The sequence below is a fragment of the Balaenoptera acutorostrata genome, chromosome 17, assembly GCF_949987535.1.
Source record: "Balaenoptera acutorostrata chromosome 17, mBalAcu1.1, whole genome shotgun sequence".
Taxonomy (NCBI): Eukaryota; Metazoa; Chordata; class Mammalia; order Artiodactyla; family Balaenopteridae; genus Balaenoptera; species Balaenoptera acutorostrata.
The window spans coordinates 30094170-30117749 of record NC_080080.1 but is presented as its reverse complement, the minus strand read 5'-3'; the positions used below and the strand labels follow the sequence as shown (position 1 = coordinate 30117749).

The window sequence follows — 23580 nt, the reverse complement described above, 5'->3', positions numbered from 1 at the left end:
TTTCTGTGAGCTAAAATGAGCAGGGAATATTTCACCATTGATCTGTGTACAATCTATAATTACAAGAATCTGTAATGCTCATTCCAACTGTTATAAAAGAGGAGTCAAAACCATATCCATATTTATAAACTAGAATACTTTACAGATCTGATATAATATAACAACATTTTCTGGACATTCTGTTTTACAGTAAATATTTCAATAAAATGATAGAGCTCTGATTTCTTGTTCTGTTACAACTCGTAGCCTTTCTAATGATAGATAAAAGGAAATTAATATACTTTCTGTAAGAAAAATTATATCCTAGGTTTTCTTACTAAAGGTATAAGCCTGTAGCCTCAAGGGCCTGGAAGAAAGACATTCACAGAGGCTGCAACGTTTTGTTAAGTATGTGCTATTAGCAAATTTACTAATTTTTTTCACTTGCCTTATTGTAGGAGGGTACTAAAATACATCAGGTTGCACTTAATGCATCCTCATTGGCCTGGCAAATTCATTTCTGTATGTTCATATAGGACTTTGCTTTTCAAAAGTACAATATTTTCTGCATGTAACTATCATATCACCCATAAACATTAGGATGTGTCCCAGGTTTTTATGCCAGGTAGGAAAAGCCTTCTCTCTCTTATTTCAGGAAACTTTTAAAGGATTCTTCAGATCTGGGAAGTTAAGATATATTATTTTGCAGGTTTTTGCTTTTCAAATAACTCTCTGTAAGGAGGAGGCACTGTGCAGCAGAACTGTTCTCAGATTCTTGTTGAGAGAATTATTCATATCATAACAGAATTACCTGGTATGTCTTAAAGTCTAGAGGAATCCATCGCATAACATAATCCTGCATGTCTATCAAATCCAAGACAGTACACATTTTCACTAGGATTTGTTTATGTTTGTTCGTTTTTGTTTGTCCATTCATTTTTTTAACTAAAGTTCACACTTTGTTCAGATTTCCTTAGTTTTAGCTAATATTCTTTTTTTTTTTGGTCCAGGATCCCATCCAGGATATCACATGACATTTATTCATCATGTCTCCTTAGGCTCCTGTTGTTTTTTTTTGATGACCTCAACATTCTTAAAGAGTGCTTGTCAGATATTTTGTTGACCATACCTAAAATGAGATTTTCTGATCTTTCTGTCATGAGGAGACTGGGCTTTGAGGAGGAGACCTCAGAAGACAGTGCCGTTCTGTGTTATTATCGTAACACTGATAAGCAGACATACCATCAACGTGACTTATCACTGCTGATATTCATTTTCATCACCTGGCTGAGGTAAAGTCTGTCAGGTTTCTCACTGTAAAGCGACTCTCTTCTCCCCCTTTTAACACTGTACTCTTTAGAAGGAAGACACTGCACAGCCCACACGTGACAAGCAGAGCGTTATGCTCCACATCCGTGAGGGAGAAGCGTCTATAAAAATTATTTTAAATTCTTCCACACAAGAGAATTATTCACTGGGATCTGAACATGAGAGTCTTAAAACGGTCTTCACCTGATTACTAACAAGCCATGTAGCCCTAAGAAAGTCATTGAGCTTTGCTGGGTACAGTTTGTAGAGAAAATGTTTAAAAATTTTAAAAAAATAGTTGTAATCTGTTAAACATAATGCTATGTGTCAGACTTTGTTATTAGGTGCTCAGTAAATCTTTTCTCATAATCACCATAACAACCTTATGAGGAAGGTACTGTTATTCTCATTTCATACATGGGGAAATTTGAAGCTCAAGAGAGGTCAAGTAGCCTGCCCAATTCGCACATGCAATCCATCACACACTGAAAGCTAAACTATATACATGTACATACACACATGTGCATACACATATATAGATGGGCATTATATATTATGAAATAACACCTTTCCATATATAATAAAGGCAGAAAACACGTCAAAGATTCTGGTTTGTCTTTTTTTAAAGAAGAGAAGAATGGGCTAATTGGAGATTTCTCATTTTGCCCCATTCGTTTTCCATCATAAAGAATATAAATAGCTTCCCTATCACCACTACCACTAGAATGGGTCATCACCTGGTTTGAGGTGTCCAGTTCTCTAGGGGTTATAGTCATTTGCATGAATAAGACTCCTTGATACATCAAGTCATGAGAATGTAAGAGGAGTGTGTATTTTAAGAACATGTGCATTTCCCAGGGAGCAGATCTTATTTCTAGGCATAAATATGTGTTTGTTTAAATATCCACATGTTCCATGTTACAAGACCATTATTCTTGCTCAGCAAACATGGAATGTCCAGGTTTTTACAGAACCAGATTTCCATTTAAACACTGTATCTAAAACTTGCATGACTATCAGGGCACACATATTCCTAATGTTAACTAGGAATCTCTCTGTGCTATACAAAGTTACAAAGTGAGTCATAAGGCAGGACCTACCTGGTAAATGCTGAAGAGCATTTCACATTTCTTAATACAAAATGCACATGTTTACAAACGACCCAACTGAAAGCACAAAGTCAGACTCAGGTTGCTTAAAAGAAAAAAGTATACCACATGAGACATACAAATCAGCAAATATCATTTAATGTACCTAATGCCTCTCTGAACAGAGAGGGCTCTTGGTACCTAACCGATTCCTCAAGGAGATGATTAATGCCTTTATTTTCAAAATGGAACCATGGAGCTTAATTTATTCAGTGGGATTCACTTAATTTGCAAGAATCAAACAGACTTACAAGAACAAAATCATTCCTTTATGCAAGTGTGTACATAACACAAACAGAATAGTGCAGTATACATCTTGCCTGAGAGTACAAATGTATATTTTTAAGTGGTTGGAAGCTTCAATGTAAGGCTTAACCTTAGACTTAATAAGTAATTTGACTCAATTCTCTAATACATTCTGTACCATATAACCTGTAAATGTGTGGGGTATATCAATGAATGGAAGACAGAATGGGGCTCTTTACCTCTATCTGAATTAAGAAATTTTAAAGCACCTTAGGATTGTCCTTTCCTCCTCTCATTTGAAAAGATGAAAGATGGGAATGAAGTCAATCTCATCTTAAGTAATATTGGGAATTACTCTTAAAGTCATCTGAAGTTAACAGCTCCAGATGTCACAAATATAGAAATTTTGTCACAATTTTATATTTTTTCAACAATACTTATTACCTGAGTAAAGCACTCTTGTAATGCCCCCCGTTCTAAAATATCAGTGTTATCTTTGATAAAGATTTGTTTTATTTTTATTTGCCTAAGTGCTGTTATGATTTTCCCCTAGGATTCCATCTGTTACCTAATTCTCTAGCTAATTTCCCCATCCTTTAATATGTTTACCTTATTACTGTGAGAGCCACTCTCCCTACCACCCCAGCTTTTAGTCATTTCCCCTTTCATAATGCAACTAACTGCAGAAACCAAAACCATTTTCTCATCATTACTACTGTTTATGTCTATATCCTTCAAATTTTGACATACGTTTCTATCATCTTATTTGTCACCTTTCCTATCAAATCGCATTGCCTAGTGAGTAGCAGGACCTGTATCACACTTACTTATGAATCATCCATCTCTCCATCCATTTATTCAGGAGAGATGCAAGGAATTTACTGCAGCATAGAATGAACAAAGTTCAGGAAGAAGACTAAGTCATGATTGTAATAGAACTGCTAGATTTAGGTATGGCTAGAACACAGAGAACCATGGAGAAAATTGAGAGAGATGAAACTAGACCAGTGAGCAAGACGCAGCTTAAGTAAGATATGGAGTTTGAACTTCATTCCGAGGGTACTTTGGGGCCACTGATGCCTTTTAACCAGGAGAATGGTATGATCACGTTTTGACTTTTGGAAAGTTCTGGTTGCCCAATATAAATGCACTGGGATAGATACTAAGATCTTGCAAAGTAATTTCATATGTATTGTGACATATAACTTCCTTAATCTCTCTCCCATATGCCTTCCTGTTGTCTCTGCTACATCAAATCCTGAAGAATTTAATCCTAGTTTTATGTTCTACAAAACTAGGTCACCCATTCACCTTGTTTTATTATAACGTACCTTTCTGTAATTCTTAAATAAAATTCTTTAAATGTATTTCTTCTTTTGAATAAAAAGAATAAAATCAACTGAGGATCGTGGACTACCCCAACCTAATTTCTATCTGTAATTCACAATCAGAGCTTTCAGTATCAACCTATCCACAAAAGTAGAGAAAAAAGTAAGAAATAAAAATTGGTATGAAATAAATAAATGACAACCTCATGATAAAAATCGTTTCAGAACTGGTCTTATCGAAAGGTAACTGCTTGGGTAGTAAAATGTGGTTACTGAAGGAAAAACTGTGGTCCAGAATAATATTTCTCCTAGGTTTCCTTTACCTGCCGATTCCATTACTATTTCTAAAAGCCTATCCATATTTACCGTGCCCTGAGAACACTTTGAAAAGTGATGGAAATTTTAACATGGTCAAGTCCCCATCATGTCCATTTCACTCCTGCTTATTTGTGTTTGGCCTCAGTCTAGATATACCTATTTTTCTTTAAAAAAAAAAAAAGCTTATATTACTTTGATTTTTATAATGACACATGCTTATATTATACAATAAATAGGCATAAAAGAAAAAATGCAAAAAATACCAATTCCAGCATTCCATTCATTAAAAATGAATCATTGTGAATGTTTTGGAGGTACTCCTGTCAGTGGTTTTATGCATGTACTTACAAATATACAGCCAACTGTCCACCACCTACTCTCCCCACACAAAGTCAGGGCTTTAATATATATGTACAGCTTTTCTAAAATGAGGACCATAACAGTATCTATGTACAGAGTTGAGAGGATGAGATAAAATAACACCTTTACAGTGTCTGTTCTAGGCTTGGTACATACTAAACGCTCAAAATATTAGCTATTATTTTCTATTGCTATAATACAATTATTCAGGTATATAAACCTGTTCACTCAAGATTTTGTACGAATTTTATCTTGTCAAAATATGATTTTTAACAGCTACAGTCGTGGTGTCATTGACGACATGGTCTTTGATCACATGATCCTGTGCTGGAGTGTCTGCTGGTTCTGCCATTTACTGCTTGTAGGAGCTTGTGTGTGGTTTCCTCATTCAAAGCTGTGGATAACATTGCTTATCTTTCAATTTTTTTTTAATATTAGAGATCATGTGTGCAAAGTATCATAGTAAATATCAAATAAATAATAATATCTATTGTTTCCAATTCCTGTTATAATACCTGCAATGAACATGTTCATATATATATATTGCTTTTTCCTTCTTTTCAATTATTTACTTGAGAATGATTCCCAGAATTAGGATTACTGAGTCAAAGGGTTTAAAAAATGGTTATGTTCTTTGTATTTATTGTTATGCTGTTTTACACTAAGTTTGAACCAATATATAATGTAACAAGCAAAGCACCTCATGTATTTAAAGAATGTTCCTATACCTGTTTCATTCAAGTCCAGATCCTATGGTCATCAGTTAAGAAAGGGAAAATCTTGGATGGATTTCATTGCAGAAATTCCAAACTGCTGCGAATTGAACAAATGCTGCTAACTCATTTTACACTTGGGGGACCACCAGTCAGCCATGCTCAGTAACAGCTTTCAGAAACATCTGGATTTAAACTTACAGTCTAAATATGACAGGTTAAGTAGTATATAGTTATAAAATAGCTTCATGCCTTGATTCTCAAAAATTCACTGAGATTTTTACAATTTTTAAATGATCGGAAAATTTTCAAACAATGTAGGCATTAAGAATCACATAAACTATACAGTACATTAGTTTGATATTATGGACTTCTGGTTGACTTGGAGTTTAGGAAGGCTCAGAGGACTTTTACAAATACTATTTTGAAGGTAAAAAAATCCTTACTAATCAATATTTTACTCAAAGGAGTACAAAGATATACGCAGTCTTCAAGTTACATTTATTGAATTTTAATGTATGTAAAAGTGAAATATTTATCTTACAAGAGTAGAGAAAGGTAGTAAAAGTAATGGCTTAAAAACCAAAACTTATGACATTCAACCCATATCATGAGCCTTACTGGGAGGCTAGCTTCTGGAAGGCAGCTCATGTCTAATGTATTACTGTAATGTATCATCATAGTGATGGGTACCATAGTAAGCCCTGCACATATGTTTAAGTTTCTCTAATATATCACCCACAAATTTAGTGGCTTGTAACAACCATTCAATTATGCTCATTAGGCTCACAGACTCTAACGGGTCGGGATTTCAGACACGGTACAGAGAGGATGAGTTGTTCCTATTCCATGATGTCTAGGACTTTAACTCCACATATGGAGGCAACAGAGTGAGTGGGGGCTGGAACCATCTGAAGTCTCATTTACTCACATGGCTAGGGCTTGGGTTGGAATGACTCAAAAATGGGGACGGTCTAACCAGAGTACCTACACGTGGCCTTTCCATGTGGTCTGACCTCCTTACGATATGCTGGGCTTAAGGTAGTTGGAGTTCTAACATGACAGCTCACGGTTCCAAGCATGAGCACCGTAATGAACAAGATGGAAACTGAGTTGCCTTTTATGACTCAGACAGATTCAAAGGGAAGAGAATTCTTTATGGAATGATGTCATGTAAGACATAATACAGTTTATGACATAATACTATATATATACACACATACATACATAGTATTATAACCACCTTTGGAAAATACAACCAACAATTACCCTCTAGAACTGTTTTCTATCTATTCAACTTACACTCTTTTCCACCTTGTTAAATTAAAAAGTTGCATTTTCTTTGCATAGTTTTTTGGTTCTAAATTTTAAAACTATAGAAAAGTTTTTCAACTACATTTCCCTCAAAGATTCTGAGTGTCCACTAAGTGGACAGGTAGGACGGGTGTGTCTTTCTGGTAGAAAACCACCTCTTTGCCGTTGATTTCTCCATTGCCCAGTAATCAGAAAAAGACTAAGCACATATTAATCTCATTTTCTACAGGGGATATTTTGTATTTGAACAGAAGAGAAATCCTCAAAATATTTGGTAAATTATTTGAAACATAAACAATTTTAAAGTATGCTAATAGAGTTTTACTAAATTTTTTTAGTTGCCTTGATATCTTTTTTGGTCATGACTTCCAAAATTAGATACAGTGGAAGACATTTCAAAAAACTAGAATAATATATAGGGATATTTTATGCTCAGGATGATTAATTTCCATAGTAACCTTTTCCCCAGAAAACTGCACATATTTATTTGATTTGTGAACTCAAAGTATATAAGCTTTAGTCGCTTATGAAACATAATGGTCACAAAATAAAGAGTTTCCCTTTCTCTCTGACATGGAGACTTCTTAGCTCCAATATGTACTCAAGTCTCAGTTAAGAGATTTTCTGAGGGCTGACTGAGTGTAGGATTTCCACTTCTATTGTCAACTTTAATCATTTATTTGAACCAAAGTCTCTTTAGTCCACTAGTTTACCTTGACTGTCAGGAAGAGATAATGAGAGTTTCACCTTCATGAGTGTTTAATAATTTTCTGTTCATTTTTCTAAGCATAAACCTGGGATCAATGATTACTTTTATATAATTGAGAACTAAAATAAAATAACTTACAATTAAAAATACGTATGGCATATGGTCATTTTCTCAGAAATACTACAAAGAGGACCCTAATTCACTAGTGTTGAACTATTAAGCAATCTCCTCTATTGACAATATTTTATCCCTGTTTGGTCTTTAACTGAAATAAACACAATCTAGCACTAGGTTGTGTTTATAAGCAAAAATGTAGATAAACTAGTTTAAAATATTATCTTTATTTGTATAGTCATATCAGAGTAACCTCAACTGAGGCAGTCTGTGTAAGCAACTCACTTATTTGGAAAAATGTAAAAACCGGAATTAATTCTTTGCCTCTGACATATTTTTAAATTTAAATAAAAATTTTTATCCAGTCAGGAGTGGTTCCAGGAAATAGTTCTCCTAAGAACAGTAGCTTTCTTACAGCAATTTTTATACATGCATGGCAAATTATTCTGATCTCCAAAGAAGGTTATTTATTCTGGATATAGTCTCTAAAAACTTAGAGGAAAGTATCATTCATTTAAACCTCTTCCACAAGCTCCATCATTCAAAATTTGTTTTAATTTGTGAAGGAGAAGTGAAAGAGACATGAACAATGAAGAACTTTAGAGTTAACCACTCAGAATACCTGGGTTCAAATTCTGTATCTATCTCAAAGTAAATATGTAACCTTTTAAAAATTATTTGATTTCATTAGTCCTCAGTTTGCTTATCTATAAAATAGATATGATAATACCTACTATTTATAAAAATATATGTGCCTATCTGTTTGGATGTTGATACTACTTAACCAAGGTAGACTTATTAACAACCTATTTTGTTACTAAACACCTTTCTTAATAGAATGTCATTTTCATACTTGCTTTTGGGACAGAACATCCGATATCCATTGCCCTCTTTGCAGACAGACTGATTTACTCCATACACAAAAGCAACAGCAATTTCAAAGGCAGGAAATGTGGTTATGTTATATGGATGAGATAAATCACACCATAATCGTGTGTCGAGATAAAGTGCAATGTATATGACTAAATATGGGAGGTCACTTCCCAACTTCTATTAATAGGTATTTGCTATACTGTCAGCTCTTTTTTTTTTTTTTAACATCTTTATTGGAGTATAATTGCTTTACAATGGTGTGTTAGTTTCTGCTTTATAACAAAGTGAATCCGCTATACATATACATATATCCTCATATCTCTTCCCTCTTGCATCTCCTTCCCTCCCACCCTCCCTATCCCACCCCTCTAGGTGGTCACAAAGCACCGAGCTGATCTCCCTGTGCTATGCGGCTGCTTCCCACTAGCTATCTATTTTACATTTGGTAGTGTATATATGTCCATGCCACTCTCTCACTTTGTCCCAGCTTACCCTTCCCCCTCCCCGTGTCCTCAAGTCCATTCTCTAGTAGGTCTGCGTCTTTATTCCCATCCTGCCCCTAGGTTTGAGATGAGATGAAAAGTATCAGACACAATTGACGAAAAGTGAAAAATATGGAAAGGAAGAAAAAAGAAAATCTTAAAATTGAGAAAGCTGTAATCCTTAACTTAATACTTTCCTGCGAATTGGGAAAAGGTCCTTGTTAGTCATCATTAGCACTGTAATCCTTCAGACCACTTCACTGACCAAAAAATTTCCCCCAAATAGTTTGAGCACCACAGCATGCATTTATTCATGTGTATATCCTACCAGTATCTTTGGGGCACCTACAATGTCGACATGCCACACACTGGTGATCCTTAGTGCTCCTTGGAGAATTCAGGTCAAGCAAGGGGATACATGGTGAGTTTTGTTTTGTTTTTTAATCTGTCCCACTATGCAAAGGTGGATGATGAAAAGGTATGCCTGAATTCTGTTTTGTTCCCACCCCATTCTGTCGTCTCTTCTCTTGTGCACTCCATGAAGAACAATGGGCAGAGGGAAGTTAGGGTAACTTGGAGCCTTTCTACCTCATGCAATTGATATTTATCCGTCATGAAGGCAGCAACCCTCAAAGCCCAGGCATCTGAGTGGTCAGGCCTCTGAGATCAGGAAAAAGAGAGGAAGAGCCATCACAATTGCTTGCAAGTAGCAGTGTTTTGATCTTGAACCAAAATACCAGAAATGTTTTAATTAATAGGGACAATGATAAATAAAATAGGAAGTGAGATAAGAGGTCGTTGCCTGAAAAAACAAGGCTTTTCTTCTCATTTTTACAACTCTCTGAATGACCCACAAAAGAAAGTACATGCAAATAATATTGTAAGTTCCAGGATGTTCTTTCCCAAGAAGGACTGCCCACAGAAAAATCCAAGAGGGAGGTCATTAAATTGAACGGAAGATATTTAGAACAGGCAGCTTCACCTCATGTAAAGCAATTGTAAGCCTTTCTTTGTGTTTTAGAAGTTTTTAGATAAATAGTCAGATTCAATTAAGCTCTGTAACTTCAAGAGATGGTGCTTCTAAGGATATAGGTGGGAGAGACTGCAGACGTGGGATTCCTTGGTCTGTTAACAGACCTGTGGGAGGGCAGAGAGAATTGGGCTATTGTGCTTCAATCAGCAGCATAACCTACATGTCACAGTCAATTTAACCACGAAGCTTTAGAATTGGGATGAGGACAAATGACTGTCTGAAGCAGAACTTGAGAAAGGGGCAACTCATTTAGTGTGAAAGAATTAACTAAGGGTTAGACGCAAACACCACCACAGAAAAACATTTTAAATAGACTTAAGGTTTGAAGATTGATAAGAGAAGATATCATAAAAGTTGCTGTAGCTAATTCCATAGTTGGTTAAGACCATAGGTCACAGAGCCAGACTGCTTGGGATTGGGAACTGGTCCTGTCATTGAGTCACTGGACAATGCTGGGCAAGTTACTTCCCCTCTCTGTGCCTCAGCTTTCTCATCTGCTATGTGGGAAAATTATAATATTATCTACCAAAAATATTCAATGAATTAATACATGTAAAGTTCTTCCAAAGGGCCAGATAGCTGGTAAAAGTTCTCAACATTTAACTATTACTATAACCCAGAACTGCCCCCAAGGAATAACTAATATTTACTTAACATTTACTATGTAATAGGACTTATGCAAAGTAATTTATGTGACTTATGCTTACTCTTAACAATCATCCTATAATGTACGTACTATTATTACCTCATTTTACCAGTAATGAAAATGAGGCATGGAGAAGTTATGAAACTTGCCTAAGGTCACATAGCAAGGAAATGGTGCTGTCAAGATTCATCCAGGCAGTCTGGCTCGAGGTACAACATACTTCATCCCTGTGTGGTACTGTCTTTAGACTTGACATAGGAAATAGAGGACACAAACAATGCATTTGCTTTCATGTCTGTCTATTTCAATCGGTTTAGGCTTCTCAACCACAGGGGCTATAGTGGATTTATCGCCATCTCCCAGTACCTAGCAGACCACCTTGTACACAGTGCATATTTGATTAGATAACCGGCTAACTGACTGCCTGTCCTTTGTTACAAATGGCAGGTGCTTACCTCCATGACTCATGCCTGTATCCTAAAATCCCATGGCAGAACTCACTGCCATCTCTTATGCAGCAGTCTTCTTGACACTACTATAGTCCCGTGGGCCCTCACTGTGCCCTCCAGCCACCAGTAAAGGGACAGTCTCTGGTCTCCTTCTTCATTCGCCCACCCTCTTGTCCATCCTCTTTCTAACACTTCCACTCCAAGGCCAGTACAAGGAGGATCACATAGGACTTTAATGAAGACAATACCAGAGGAAAGAAGAGGAGTGAGAAGGACCTAGGCCTGGAATAAGTTCCTCTGAGTCCTTTTGTCTGTCCAGATGAGGACTGCCTCACCACCTCTTTTTTTTGGTTTTCAAGCCTCAGAAGTCTCCAAAGTGCAGAATGGGCAAACTGATGTTTGAGAAAAAGCAGGCCACTGGGAAGCCAGAAAAAAAATTAGAACTTTCATTTCTAATTTAATAAGCAAGTTAATAATAAATTCGTATAAGGCCTGACTTTGGAGCCTTCACCCCATCAGTATATCAAATGGCTCTGCATTATTCATCTCTGAAAGAGAAAAAGCACCACAGAGTTAATGGAATTGAAGGCATTGCCTTCATATGATTGTTCTCTTTCAGCATATTGTCATATGTTGCAGCTTAGGTGTTTTTGGGAAAGTGGATTCAAGATGATTTTTATCTATTCTTAACTGAATTAACTTTCACAGTCCAGACAGTGTCTTTAAATATGCTAAATAGCCAGCATATAAGAAGAAGAAAATGGCAATTCTGTTAAGTGTCACATACTAGAAATAAAAACAAAGATTAGCTGAGTAGATCTAACAAGAATCTTTGAAAATTTTGAAAATATCAAAATGCCTACTTAAAATTCATATTTCCTTTCACTATCCTTAACGATGAATTCTGTTCTTAGTGAAAATTGCAGCTTGAGATATTAAGCAATCAATGTAATTCATGTTCCTAAATTTAAAACAGAGAAGTGTAAACTATCATGAAATTGGACAATTTAGAAAGTAGATAAGTTATAACAATTTGCCACTAATTATCCAAGAATTGTCTATTATCTTAACATATTTGGGTCATGTTAAATATGGGTAGGCCTCAACACTTTTGAGTCTAGAACAACCTGCATTTATTATTTTTTTTGAACAACCTGCAGTTTTTTCTTAAACTGCTTTGTATATGGCAGATTTGGACATTCTTACATCAGCCTGCCAATAAATATTCAAATTTTCAACTGTTATGATTCTTTCTGCCTGCCAGTAGATTGGTTTTGGCAACTTTTCCAACCTAATATTTGATTATTTGAAAGTTTCACTGCAGCTATTTTGAACCTATATTTCTTTGTACACATAAGGTCCCTTGAAGGATGTCTCTGAGGAAAGGGCTGAGGAACAGGGTCATGGCGGGGCCTCACTCCAGTTCTCCTCCAGCCCCTTGATTTGCATCTAGATTACATTTTAAGCTTCTGCCTAATAACTTGTTTGGAAATAGGGTTCCATTGCTAAGAAATATTTACAATTCATCAGCTCATTTGTTAAAAATACTAAACTTTCACTCTATTATTGACATTTAAAAGTTATTATTCAATTTATTCAATAAATTATTCATTAATACTATATTAAACCTACTGCTTATTATAGCTCTGTTCTTGATATTTAAAAACTGAGTAAAATTGGAAAATAAAGAAAAGACTGGTGATATTAGTAATAAAGATACAATTCTCGCCTCTTTGTCTGTGCACTTGAGGTAAGGTAGATGTAAGGTCTTCTGGGTACAGCAAATCAAATTTTTAGCTGCAGTAAATACCCACTGCATTTTAATCCAGTCAACTGTATAGTAATAGTGAAGACAAGAACAGTGTTAAAGTGTTTTATAAAATCTTGGAATTATCTTTAAAGGTTTAGAAATGAATTAAAATTTGGGATTTTAAAATATTTATTTTGGGACTTCTCTGGTGGTGCAGTGGTTAAGAATCTGCCTGCTTATGCAGGGGACATGGGTTCGAGCCCTGGTCCAGGAAGATCGCACATGCTGCGGAGTAACTAAGCCCGTGTGCCACAACTACTGAGCCTGCACTCTAGAGCCCGCGAGCCACAACTACTGAGCCCGCGTGCCACAACTACTGAAGCCCGCATGCCTAGAGCCCATGCTCCGCAACAGGAGAAGCCACCGTAATGAGAAGTCTACGCACCGCAACATAGAATAGTCCCCCCTCACTGCAACTAGAGAAAGCCCGCGTGTAGCAACGAAGACCCAACGTGGCCATAAATAAATAAATTAATTAATTAATTAAATTAAATATTTATTTGTTCTCTGGGAATGGACTCCCTCCAATAACCTTTTTTTTTTTAATTGAAGCATAGCTGATTTACAATGTTGTGCTAATTTCTGCTGTATACCAAAGTGACTCAGTTATACACATATATACATTCTTTTTTTATACTCTTTTCCATTATGGTTTATCCCGGGAGACTGGATATAGTTCCCTGTGCTATACAGTAGGACCTTGTTGTTTATCCATTCTAAATGTAATAGTTTGCATCTACTAACCCCAAACCCCCAGTCCCTCCCTCTCCTTCCTCTCCCGCCTTGGCAATCACAAGTCTGTTCTCTATGTCTGTGAGTCTGTTTCTGTTTTGTAGATAGGTTCATTTGTGCCACATTTTAGATTCCACATATAAGTGATATCACATGGTGTTTGTCTTTCTCTTTCCAACTTACTTCACTTAGTATGATCATCTCTAGTTGCATCCATGTTGCTGCAAATGGCATTACTTCGTTCTTTCTAATGGCTGAGTAGTATTCCATTGTATATATGTACCACATCTTCCTTATCCATTCATCTGTCAATGGACATTTAGATTGTTTCCATGTCTTGGCTATTGTGAATAGTGCTGTTATGAACAGAGGGGTGCATGTATCTTTTTGAATTATAGCTTTGTCCAGGTATATGCCCAGGAGTGGGATTGCTGGATCATATGGTAGTTCTATTTTTAGTTTTCTGAGGAACCTCTATACGGTTTTCCATAGTGACTGCACCAATTTACATTCCCACCAACAGTGTAGGAGGGAAACCCTCCAATAATCTTTAGGTCTAGTTTTATAATTCAACTCATTCAGCTTTCATAAAAAAAATAGAGACTATCTGTAAAGTGTACACCTTCCTAATAAGTTAAACTACACAAAAAACGAAACTTTAAAATACACCACCTTCCAAAATTATCATCAGCTGTTCCACAGAAATATATAGTAATTTTACCGATTTGATGCCAGTGAGTTTGATGGCTTCCATGTATATATTACTAACATTTCAAGATATTCTCACTTCATTTGCATTTTATTAATATTTCAGCTACCGGTTTACTTTAGACACAGCTTGATGCTAATTTGCATGCACTTTCAATAGTTCAACACGAACTTCAATACATGCCAGTGTAGACCTGTAGTAAGTAAGCTGTATAATCATATAGTATATGTAATTTACTACATTTATTTTGCTCTATATTCTCCAGCACTTACTGCCGAAAGAAAAGATCTGCATATGCCCAAATACATTATTGATGAAATTATTAGCTACCAGTAGGGTCGTATCTGGCTTTACATGTTTTTCATCACTTTCTCGGTTAAATATTACCTTTTCATTTGTTTAAAGGAAGAAATCAGATCATTTGGATAGGCAACAAGGCTGAAAACCTCTCACTTCCAATATTTCTATGTAAGAATTAGAGAAGAGTGTTTAGGTACAGCGCCTCCAAATGTAAGAAGAGATGATCCACAGAGTGCTTCATTCTTTAGCAACCTCGTTGATAAGGGAGGGGGCACATCTTTCGTACACTCTGTAAAGAGATTTAAGCACCAAGAGGCCCTCCTTCCCTCAGACCATGGGGCTAGAACCAAAGGGAGCTTGGAACTTCCCAACTTCATAGCAAACGATAATCTTGTATTGGAACAAAAGGCAAGGCTGACTCAGAATGTTATTAGGGTTGTGCGTGTAAGCAAATGACACAATATAGCTTGTGGTATTAAAAAAAGAATAGAAGAAAATAGAAGAAAAGGCTGTTTATGTTTCCACACAGAGACAAGGCATGCAGAATGAGAAAACAAAACCTCCTTAATTAGCAAATTATAGTACAGGGGCTGATAAACCTCTGTATTTTGTAGCTGAGCATCCCACTTGTTGCTCCTCCCCTCTCATCATCTCCACAAGTGGGAACACTTGTAATATTTATATCTAAAACAAATGACAGAAGGAGGAAAGGTTTCTAAATAGACTGAATGTAAAAGGCTGAGTCAGAGTCCCATTTCTATGAAAATAGAATGCCTCTGATATTTTGTCAACATTCTTGTTAATGCCACAACAAACAGGATGAAACAGGCACATAAAGCAGAGGACCCCTGGGCACCCAGATTCGTCTAACCAGAGGCTGCTGGTTTGTATTGTTATTCAGGTGCTTTTTCTTTTTTAACGTGTATCTGTTTTTGGAGTATTTCTCTGTTCACATCAAGATGGGCAGGGGGGAGAAAAAAAGACATGAAATTTCCCTGCCTGTACTCTAAAATGTCACCTCACAGCATGTCCCAATACCACACCAAGAAATGGCTTAGACAGGCTCTATGCCAACTGGCACGGACCTGAAGATTATTTGGCTTCCTGGAAGGTCATCTTTTTCCCACACAGCAAACCTCACAATTTACCTTGCAATGGTCTCAATGTTAGTACTGTATTCATTTTGTGATATAGAACAGGGGTCAGCGAACTTTTTCTGTAAAGGGTTGGATGTCAAATTTTAAGCTCTGTGGGCCTTCTGGTCTCTTTTGCAACTACTCAAGTCTGCCTTTATAGGAAGAAAGCAGCCATAGACAATACATAAGCAAATGGGTATGGCTCTTTTCCAATAAAACTTCATTTACAAATGGATGGACAATATATTAAGGAATGAGTGTGGTTGTATTCCAGTAAAACTTTATTTACAAACATAGGTAGCAGGCATATTTTAGCCCAAGGGCCATTGTTTGCTGACCCCTGTAACAGAATATGGAAACTCAGGACTAATTAAAATTTCTCCCATTACATAGTTAGTAGGGTAATGTATAGAACATAGTTAAGTCTCATTTTCATAAATATATTTAATTTTAGTCAAAATATGCCCATGAAATTCATTCATTACTCTAGTCATTAAAAAGAAAGTATTCTTTCCAACTACGTTCCAGGCATTGTGCAAGGAAAGTAGATCTGCTATCTGCTATCAAAATAATACATAAAATAATAAATAAGAACTAGTGGACAAGACAGGCACAGTCTCTATCTCACAGCATATAGGGTCTGGGAGAATATATTATGCAAATATTTACCGAAGTCTACTATGTGTCATGCACTCTTCTAGGGGTAAGGTGTACTGCATGGAACAAGATGGACAAGGACCTCTTGTTGTGTTTACATTCTTAGTAGAGGTAGACAGAATAAATTATATGACAAACAATAAAAAATAAAAGGTCACAGTGGTAAATGCCATGAAGAAATAATACATATATTAAGATAGAAAATCACGTAGCAGAGTAGGAGAAAGTGGTAGGTAATGGTGCTCAGTGAAGACTTTCTGAGAAGATTTCTGAGCAAAGACCTGAATGAAGAGAAAAAGTCATTCATGCCAAGATCTGGGGCAAGAATTTTCCTAGCTAGGCAAACAGAATGTGAAGTCCCTGAGACAGCAAAGAGCTGGTCTGCTGGAGATATAACAAGAAGGCTAAAGTCATTTAAAATGTCTGGAATGAGGGAAAGGTTGGTAAATGAGGAATCCAGAGAGGAGTGTGGGGGCAGATCATATAGGACCTCACGGTAAAGAATCTGGAACATTTTCTCATGTAATGGAAAAATGTAGGGGGATTTTAAGGAAAAGAATGGTACATTCTCATTCATTTTAAATTACATTGAACCAATAATTACATTGAACCAATAATTACATATGAATGAGTGCTACTAAAAGAAAGCTCAATGTGAAAGCTCACAGTCAGGAGTCAGGAAGGCTGCAATCACCCATAGAAAAGAACCTATTTGCCATGCTCCTAAAACCTGACATCCACCAATGGAGACAGTTTGCGGGAAGGCTTGCTCCTTCCTGCAGAGAAATCCAAAAGGCTGTTATAGCTCCAAATGCCCAACTTCTGGGGCCCAGAAAGTCTTCATGCCTTCTTGGATCTTTCAATTCTACAATATAACGAGCAAATAATAAAACCTAACTATTCATTGAAAAGTTAATACAGAGGCGTTAACTAAAGAGCTCTACTTAGCTTGAAAATCAGGGGTTACTCTCAAATGAAGCTGGTGCAGAAATTTCTACAACTGAGTTTAAAAAAGACAACTATTCCTATTAACCTTTCTTGGCAATTGTCATTTTTTTCTATATGCATAAATCATATATGCATATTTTCTTCAAATTTAGTGAGAAATTTTTAAAAACATACTGATCAATTGTCTGCTCATTTTACACATTCTAGAAATCCCCTCACATGTGCAAATAACACATAGAGTATCCTCTCTGGCTTAGTTTTGCACAGTCACCAGCCACGAAAACAATGCGCAGATGAGAAGTCAGTTCTAGTTACTTAGATTCACATGTTCACATATTATTATTACAAATATATGTAAATATGCGCCACTCCTGTATGCAGTAACTGTTTGCCTACGGGTCTGGAAGTATAAAATTCTTTTTCATCCCGCAGGATGACCCTCAAGTAACTCAGAAGCAAACTTTAGCATCTGAAAGCGGTTGCAAGGCCCCTTAACTTGCTTTATTTCATACGTGGCACCACACACTTGAACATGTGATGTTTTTTATTTTTATAGTATGATGATAACAGAGGTATTATTCAGACACTTAATAGACATCTTTGGGGATGTAAAGATGGATAAAGAGACTTTTGCTACACTCTAGGGACTCATAGTCTAAGTAGGCAAACAGCCCTCAAAACAAATAATGAAAATGACAACAGCCACACAACATGGAAATGCAGTGCTAACATGATACATGCAATGTGATAACACTGGAGAACTCAGCCTTTGAGGATAAGCGGAGTGTGGGTACATTTCATGGAGAAACTGGCAACAAACATGACTCTTAAAGAATAATTAAGAAGCCAAATGAATTCATAGAAGTTTTTAAGATCCTAGACCATTGGCTAAATACAATTTGGATAATTAATACCACATATTCTAGACTCAATATCTTTTTAATTAATATTAGGACAAAAATAATTGCATGATGTAGTTGAAGGGGAGCAGAATTTGTCATGCCAAATTATGACTTTTTGGCATAAGGATTATTTCAGGCTGATATTTTTAAGAAACAGCAGACATAGGAAAAACTCTAAAAACCAAGTAGAAATTAGCCTCCTATAAGAGAAATTTACATTTATAAGGGAGATCTCCATTTGTAAGGGTGTCTCACTCTCTGTACCACGAAGAGGAAGATGACTAAACCTCTAGCAACTCTATCAATGGAGAAGGTATGGACTTAAATCTTCATAACAACCATACTCTTGTTTACTATGTTTTACCTGAAAACCTGGCTCTCCCCACCCAACATCTTCTTTTGTCTTTAGCTTGAGATGGTATTTAAGGTGGAAGCTTGGGTCATTTGGGGGAGTTACTCAATTTTCCTGGGTATCTCCCATGTATACAGGAGGTATACATGTTATTAAACTTCTGTTTGTTTTTCTCTTGTTAACATGTTTTTTATTATAGAAAAGTCTCAGCCATGAACCTAGAAGGGTAGGGAGAAAATTATTTTTCCTCCTCCACATAGTCCTTGCTTAAAAGACAACTTAAAATCTACTTAGGGAAGGAAGGTATATATCCAAAATGTTAATAGTACATAATAAAATGTAGATTGCAACACACAGACAAGGCATCCATTTATTCAATCAACAAACATTTATTATCTATCTGCTATGGATGATATACTACTCTAAGCCCTGGGGAAATGACACTGGACAAACACACAAGATCACTGGTCTCATGGAAGTCACCTTCTATGAGTAGATATTAATATGAGTTAATATGTGTAATACAAGGGCTTTTAAAAAGATTATCATCATCATTAATATATTTCAGGTAACTGCATGCCAAATACTAATTCTCTGAAGAAAAGAATACAATATTCAAGTAGAGGATGCTGTTAGTCAAAAAATGCTGTCAATAGAAAAATTTAGCCAAGCACTTCATTAAAAGTATTTCATTTATTAAAATATTCTGGATCGTAATTCATAACTACATTTCTTACTAACAATCAATTTGTCAATTTTAGCTAGTGTGAAATGCTTATAGTAGATAGATTCTTGTTCTCTGTTACAAGGCATGTTTTTTTAACTCAATGTATTTATACTTTCAACCAAAAAAAGAAAAGACACAATTTGGCAAAGGCAAAACAGACTTTCTAAGCATCCCCCCAAATTCTAAAACATTATATATTTTAAATCTGAATATTTTAAATACACATATTTGTGAACTTTGGGTATATGAGAGAAAGAAAACAATAGTTCAAGAAGCACAGGATGTGGAGTAGACATTAAACAACAGACATTTCTGTGTCACAGAAAGGTAGAAAGGAATCACAAGAAAGTGGCGAAGACACAAAGGCCTTTGTGCTTATTGTCACTATCCCAAGATCTGGTCACTCTCTGGTAATGGGTATGGTTTGCTAATAATTCTGAAAAGAGCTATATGGTGGAAGAGAGTCAAACCTAGACATATAGCCCAGGTGTTTCACCCAATAAAAATGTGATTTTTTGAACAATTATGTATATTGCTTTTCCCTATCTGAAAAGTAAGGAAAATGCTATAAACCTATCTCACATTGGTGTTAATCGACAAGTTATCATGGAAACCTGATCTCCGAGAATTAAATCCATCACATCAAGAGACCAGTGCCATAACAGTTCCAGTACTTACGGTGACCAACACATCCTATGCCCTGCTGACTACCTTGCTTATCATCTTATTCAGTTGCAAGACCAGAAAAGTTGAGGAATGAGATTGGAGAGTATAAGTCTCATAAAGTGACTTATAGTGACAGCCTGTGTTTTCTGAAGAATATTTAAAAGAATCCAGTTTACCAAACATCGAGGAAGGTAACAGATTAATATAAATTATCATCGAGCTGCTTCTAGCATTGATAATACACATTCTGCATCAAAAAATTTTCTGATAGTGATGATATGAGCTGCATAATAATATGCTTTGATTAATTATTTTGTTGAATAAATGGATGAATTACTTACACTTACACTGATAGCCTCAGTTTCTGCAGTGCATTGCTTCTTATCCTAACACAACTACTGGGAATCAAAACAGAAGTAGTACAAATTATAGTATTAAGCATACCAAATGGTTATAATAACAAAGATTTCCATTTGAATTATCAAAATAAGTACCTTACATGAAATTTAGAACTTGAAGTATGGAAAACCTCTAATTAAGGGAAATTTATGAAGGCCTTTATCAAGTTCTTTGCTGAATGCATTTATTTGGTTTCTTGATCCTCCAACCAATCGCATTAACAATGACAAAAGACATGCAAATTTAAACAGACAATAGTCAGGCCAAACTGCTCTGACTCATACCAACAGGGACATTTTCAGCATATATTCGGCTTGATTCACGCTAGCAAGGGTCAATATAACCAAAGAACATTTTCATAGTTATGCCTGGCTATAATCTGAAAACTATCTCATAATCATTGACCAAAAACAATGCAAACAAAAATCAAATTTATTTCAAACATTAACATGTGAAGCCTGGGCATTATTTAAACCCAGCAGAATCATGTATTTACCCTGCTACTGCTTAATAACTGCACAGCAACAAAAAAAATATGCATTACTATGTTTAAATCACCATTTTGATTGTATATTTTAAGCAAACAAAATATTACATTTTTGGTAGAATAGCTCATTGAAGACAATTTGGAACTAAATTTCCCTCTCCACCTCCCTCAATGAATCCGGACTAATTTATGATTAAATTCTCATTAAAAACTATAATGGGCGGTATACTGAGAATAGTAATAAGCTATTCAACCAAATTCACTTGTTCACGACGGAAATAAGTTTTGTGAAAGGAAAAAAAAATATCCTATTATAAACTGCTGCTGTAATTAGTGCCTGAAATTTAAGCTACATTTAATTAGTGCCTGAAATTTAAGCTATGTTATCAAAAGACTGCAGAATTCTCCTTGCTTTCTATTATTTTGCCTATCTATGTATTTTTTCACCTGTAATCTACAATAGAAAGATTAACTAAAATTCCAGGTTTGGAAACTCTAAAACTACTAAATTTTAGTTAATCTGTCGAATAAAATAACAGTGATCTTAGTTCAGTCCCTAGTGGACAAAAAGTAAAATAACTATTACTCGGCATGATTGAGCAGGAGGTGATCTAAGTGAGCGTGACCACACAGGAACAAAATAGAGTATCTGTCCTTTCCCTATCTTTTATCTTCTTAAAGGGTTTGTTCTGTTAACAGACTAACTTAAAGAAGACTAGACTCCTTGTGTTCCTACCCATACACACCAAGTGAATTTTTAGCAAAGATCCCTGGGGGAGAAGCTTCCCACAAATGGGGCACTGACATTGCCACCCTTCCAGTGATATATTTGAATACACTTGTTATCTGCTGCTTACCTGTTACACAATTAAACAGAGGGTAAAGAGGGAATGAACTGCAGAAAGTATGTTATTTCTTTATAGGCATATTTTCAACAAAAACTTTTAAATGATTTATAGAGAAATAACTAAATAAAATGTTTAATTTGATTTTTATAAATTGGGATTAAATGCATACTCAACATTAACATTTCTGGATACTTAGACTCCCATATTGCACTGTGTATAACTACAATGTCCTGAGGAAAGAGGTACTTCAGGAACATAGCAAAGCCTACATGTTGTGTTCAGCCCAAATCTGCAGGTGCATATCTTCGGGAACAGCCACCACTGGCTCAATTTCTCCTTTCACAGTGGGTAAACAACCTCTTCCTGATGAGTTCACATTAAAATAAATCTTCCTGATTTTTTCTCAAGGACAGAAGAAATATATGACAGAAATCAGTCCTTTACTATACTACTACTTGCTGAAATTGTTAACTTTATATACTTATTCAAGTTCTCCAATCAAATATAATATTTTGTATTTACTCTCATTTCATATTAACTTTACTAGAGGTTGAAAAATAAGTATCTGGTGATGATTTTCTGTCCTAGCTGCAGAAAATTTCTTGGTGTAAAATCGATTTGATCCTAAACTAGTATTGTCATTATTACTTTATTTTTTCACTAACTTACTCAAGACATACATGCCTTTTTTTTTTTTAAGTTGGATTTTGATAGTCAGAAAACTCAAGCTAAATTTTAAATAAGGGGAAACCAGAAATGTCATAAAATGTGCCAGTATTAGGCACACAAACGGGGTACCACCATACCTTAAGGGGCTTGCACAAGCCTAAAAACCGTCTGCTCACCCGTGAAGTCACAGGGAGAGAGCCGTCTTGCATTTGCAAACACTGCCCCCCTGGAGCAAAAGGTAAACACACACATGTTCCCCTAAGGAACTCTAAGTTAGCTGCAGTGCAAGAACAGAAAAGGCTCCGTGCATTTAGAAACTGAAAGCAATCACTTACTTTTTGCAGCCACTGAGTATAATTTTCCATCACATGCTCCAGATGTTGAAGTTTCTGGGAAGAGAAATCCTGTTCCACGTGTGGAGCATCTCTCTGCAGAGCGTTTGTGTTGTACTGGTCTGTCGTACTCTCACGACAGTTCCCGTCGTGTTCTGGAAGAATGAAAGTGTAGGCACACTGCCCATGTTGAATCCGATTATATCTTCTCCCACCGTTTTCTGGACTTCGGCGCTGGTTGCTGCACCCTATGTGAGTCAGAATAGCAGCGAGGAAAGCAAAGGAAAGGAAAACTGTCATTGTACTGCCAGCACTCTCTTTCCGTGCCTCTCGCAAAACTTGCTCCTTTCTTCTGACCTTTAAACTAGTTCTTTATTTCAGGTAAAACTGCTTGTTTGTTTGACTTTTTCCCCTCTCAAAGAAAGCTTTTGTAGAAGAATCACAGAAAACTAGCCATTTGTTAGCTTTGTTCTAAAATGTTATTTTTTTAATTTCACTGTAAAGATAGTTTCCTTAGTTAAAACTTGAGATATTTATTGCATAGTAGCTGAGATTTATGGTTTCCTCTCAGTGTAACCGTTCAGCGTGTAGCCTGCCTGAATCAGCTGCGTGTACATATTCTAGACCCTTTCCTCTACCCTATCTGCTGCAGATCTGCTATTTTCTCCCAGACCTCAGTGAGTTTTATTAAGGTTGCACATCCAAGCCAAGCTGGAAGCAGGCAGCCTTTCACAAGATGACTTGACAAGAATGCATGAGTGTGCCCCTATGCTAAGAATTGCTGATGGCTTGGAGCGGCTGGATCGTCTTACAAATTGGCTAGATGCGCATGACCTCGATCATGTATGGCCCTCCCGCCCCTTCCGCAGACAACTGCCTTGAGCCT

The 23580-nt window shown here is 36.1% G+C and overlaps 1 protein-coding gene across 2 annotated transcripts in view; it reads right to left on the bottom strand.

The window, feature by feature from the left end:
- The window catches only part of ANGPT1 (angiopoietin 1), a 270839-nt gene extending 247485 nt beyond the window's left edge, over positions 1 to 23354 (bottom strand). For both annotated transcript variants that reach the window (XM_007188771.2, XM_007188772.2), the window contains exon 1: positions 22698 to 23354. In XM_007188771.2, coding sequence (XP_007188833.1) covers positions 22698 to 22994 — 297 coding nt within the window. In that variant the 5' untranslated portion in view covers positions 22995 to 23354. The remainder of the gene's footprint in view (positions 1 to 22697) is intronic.
- Positions 23355 to 23580: the final 226 nt, after the last annotated feature.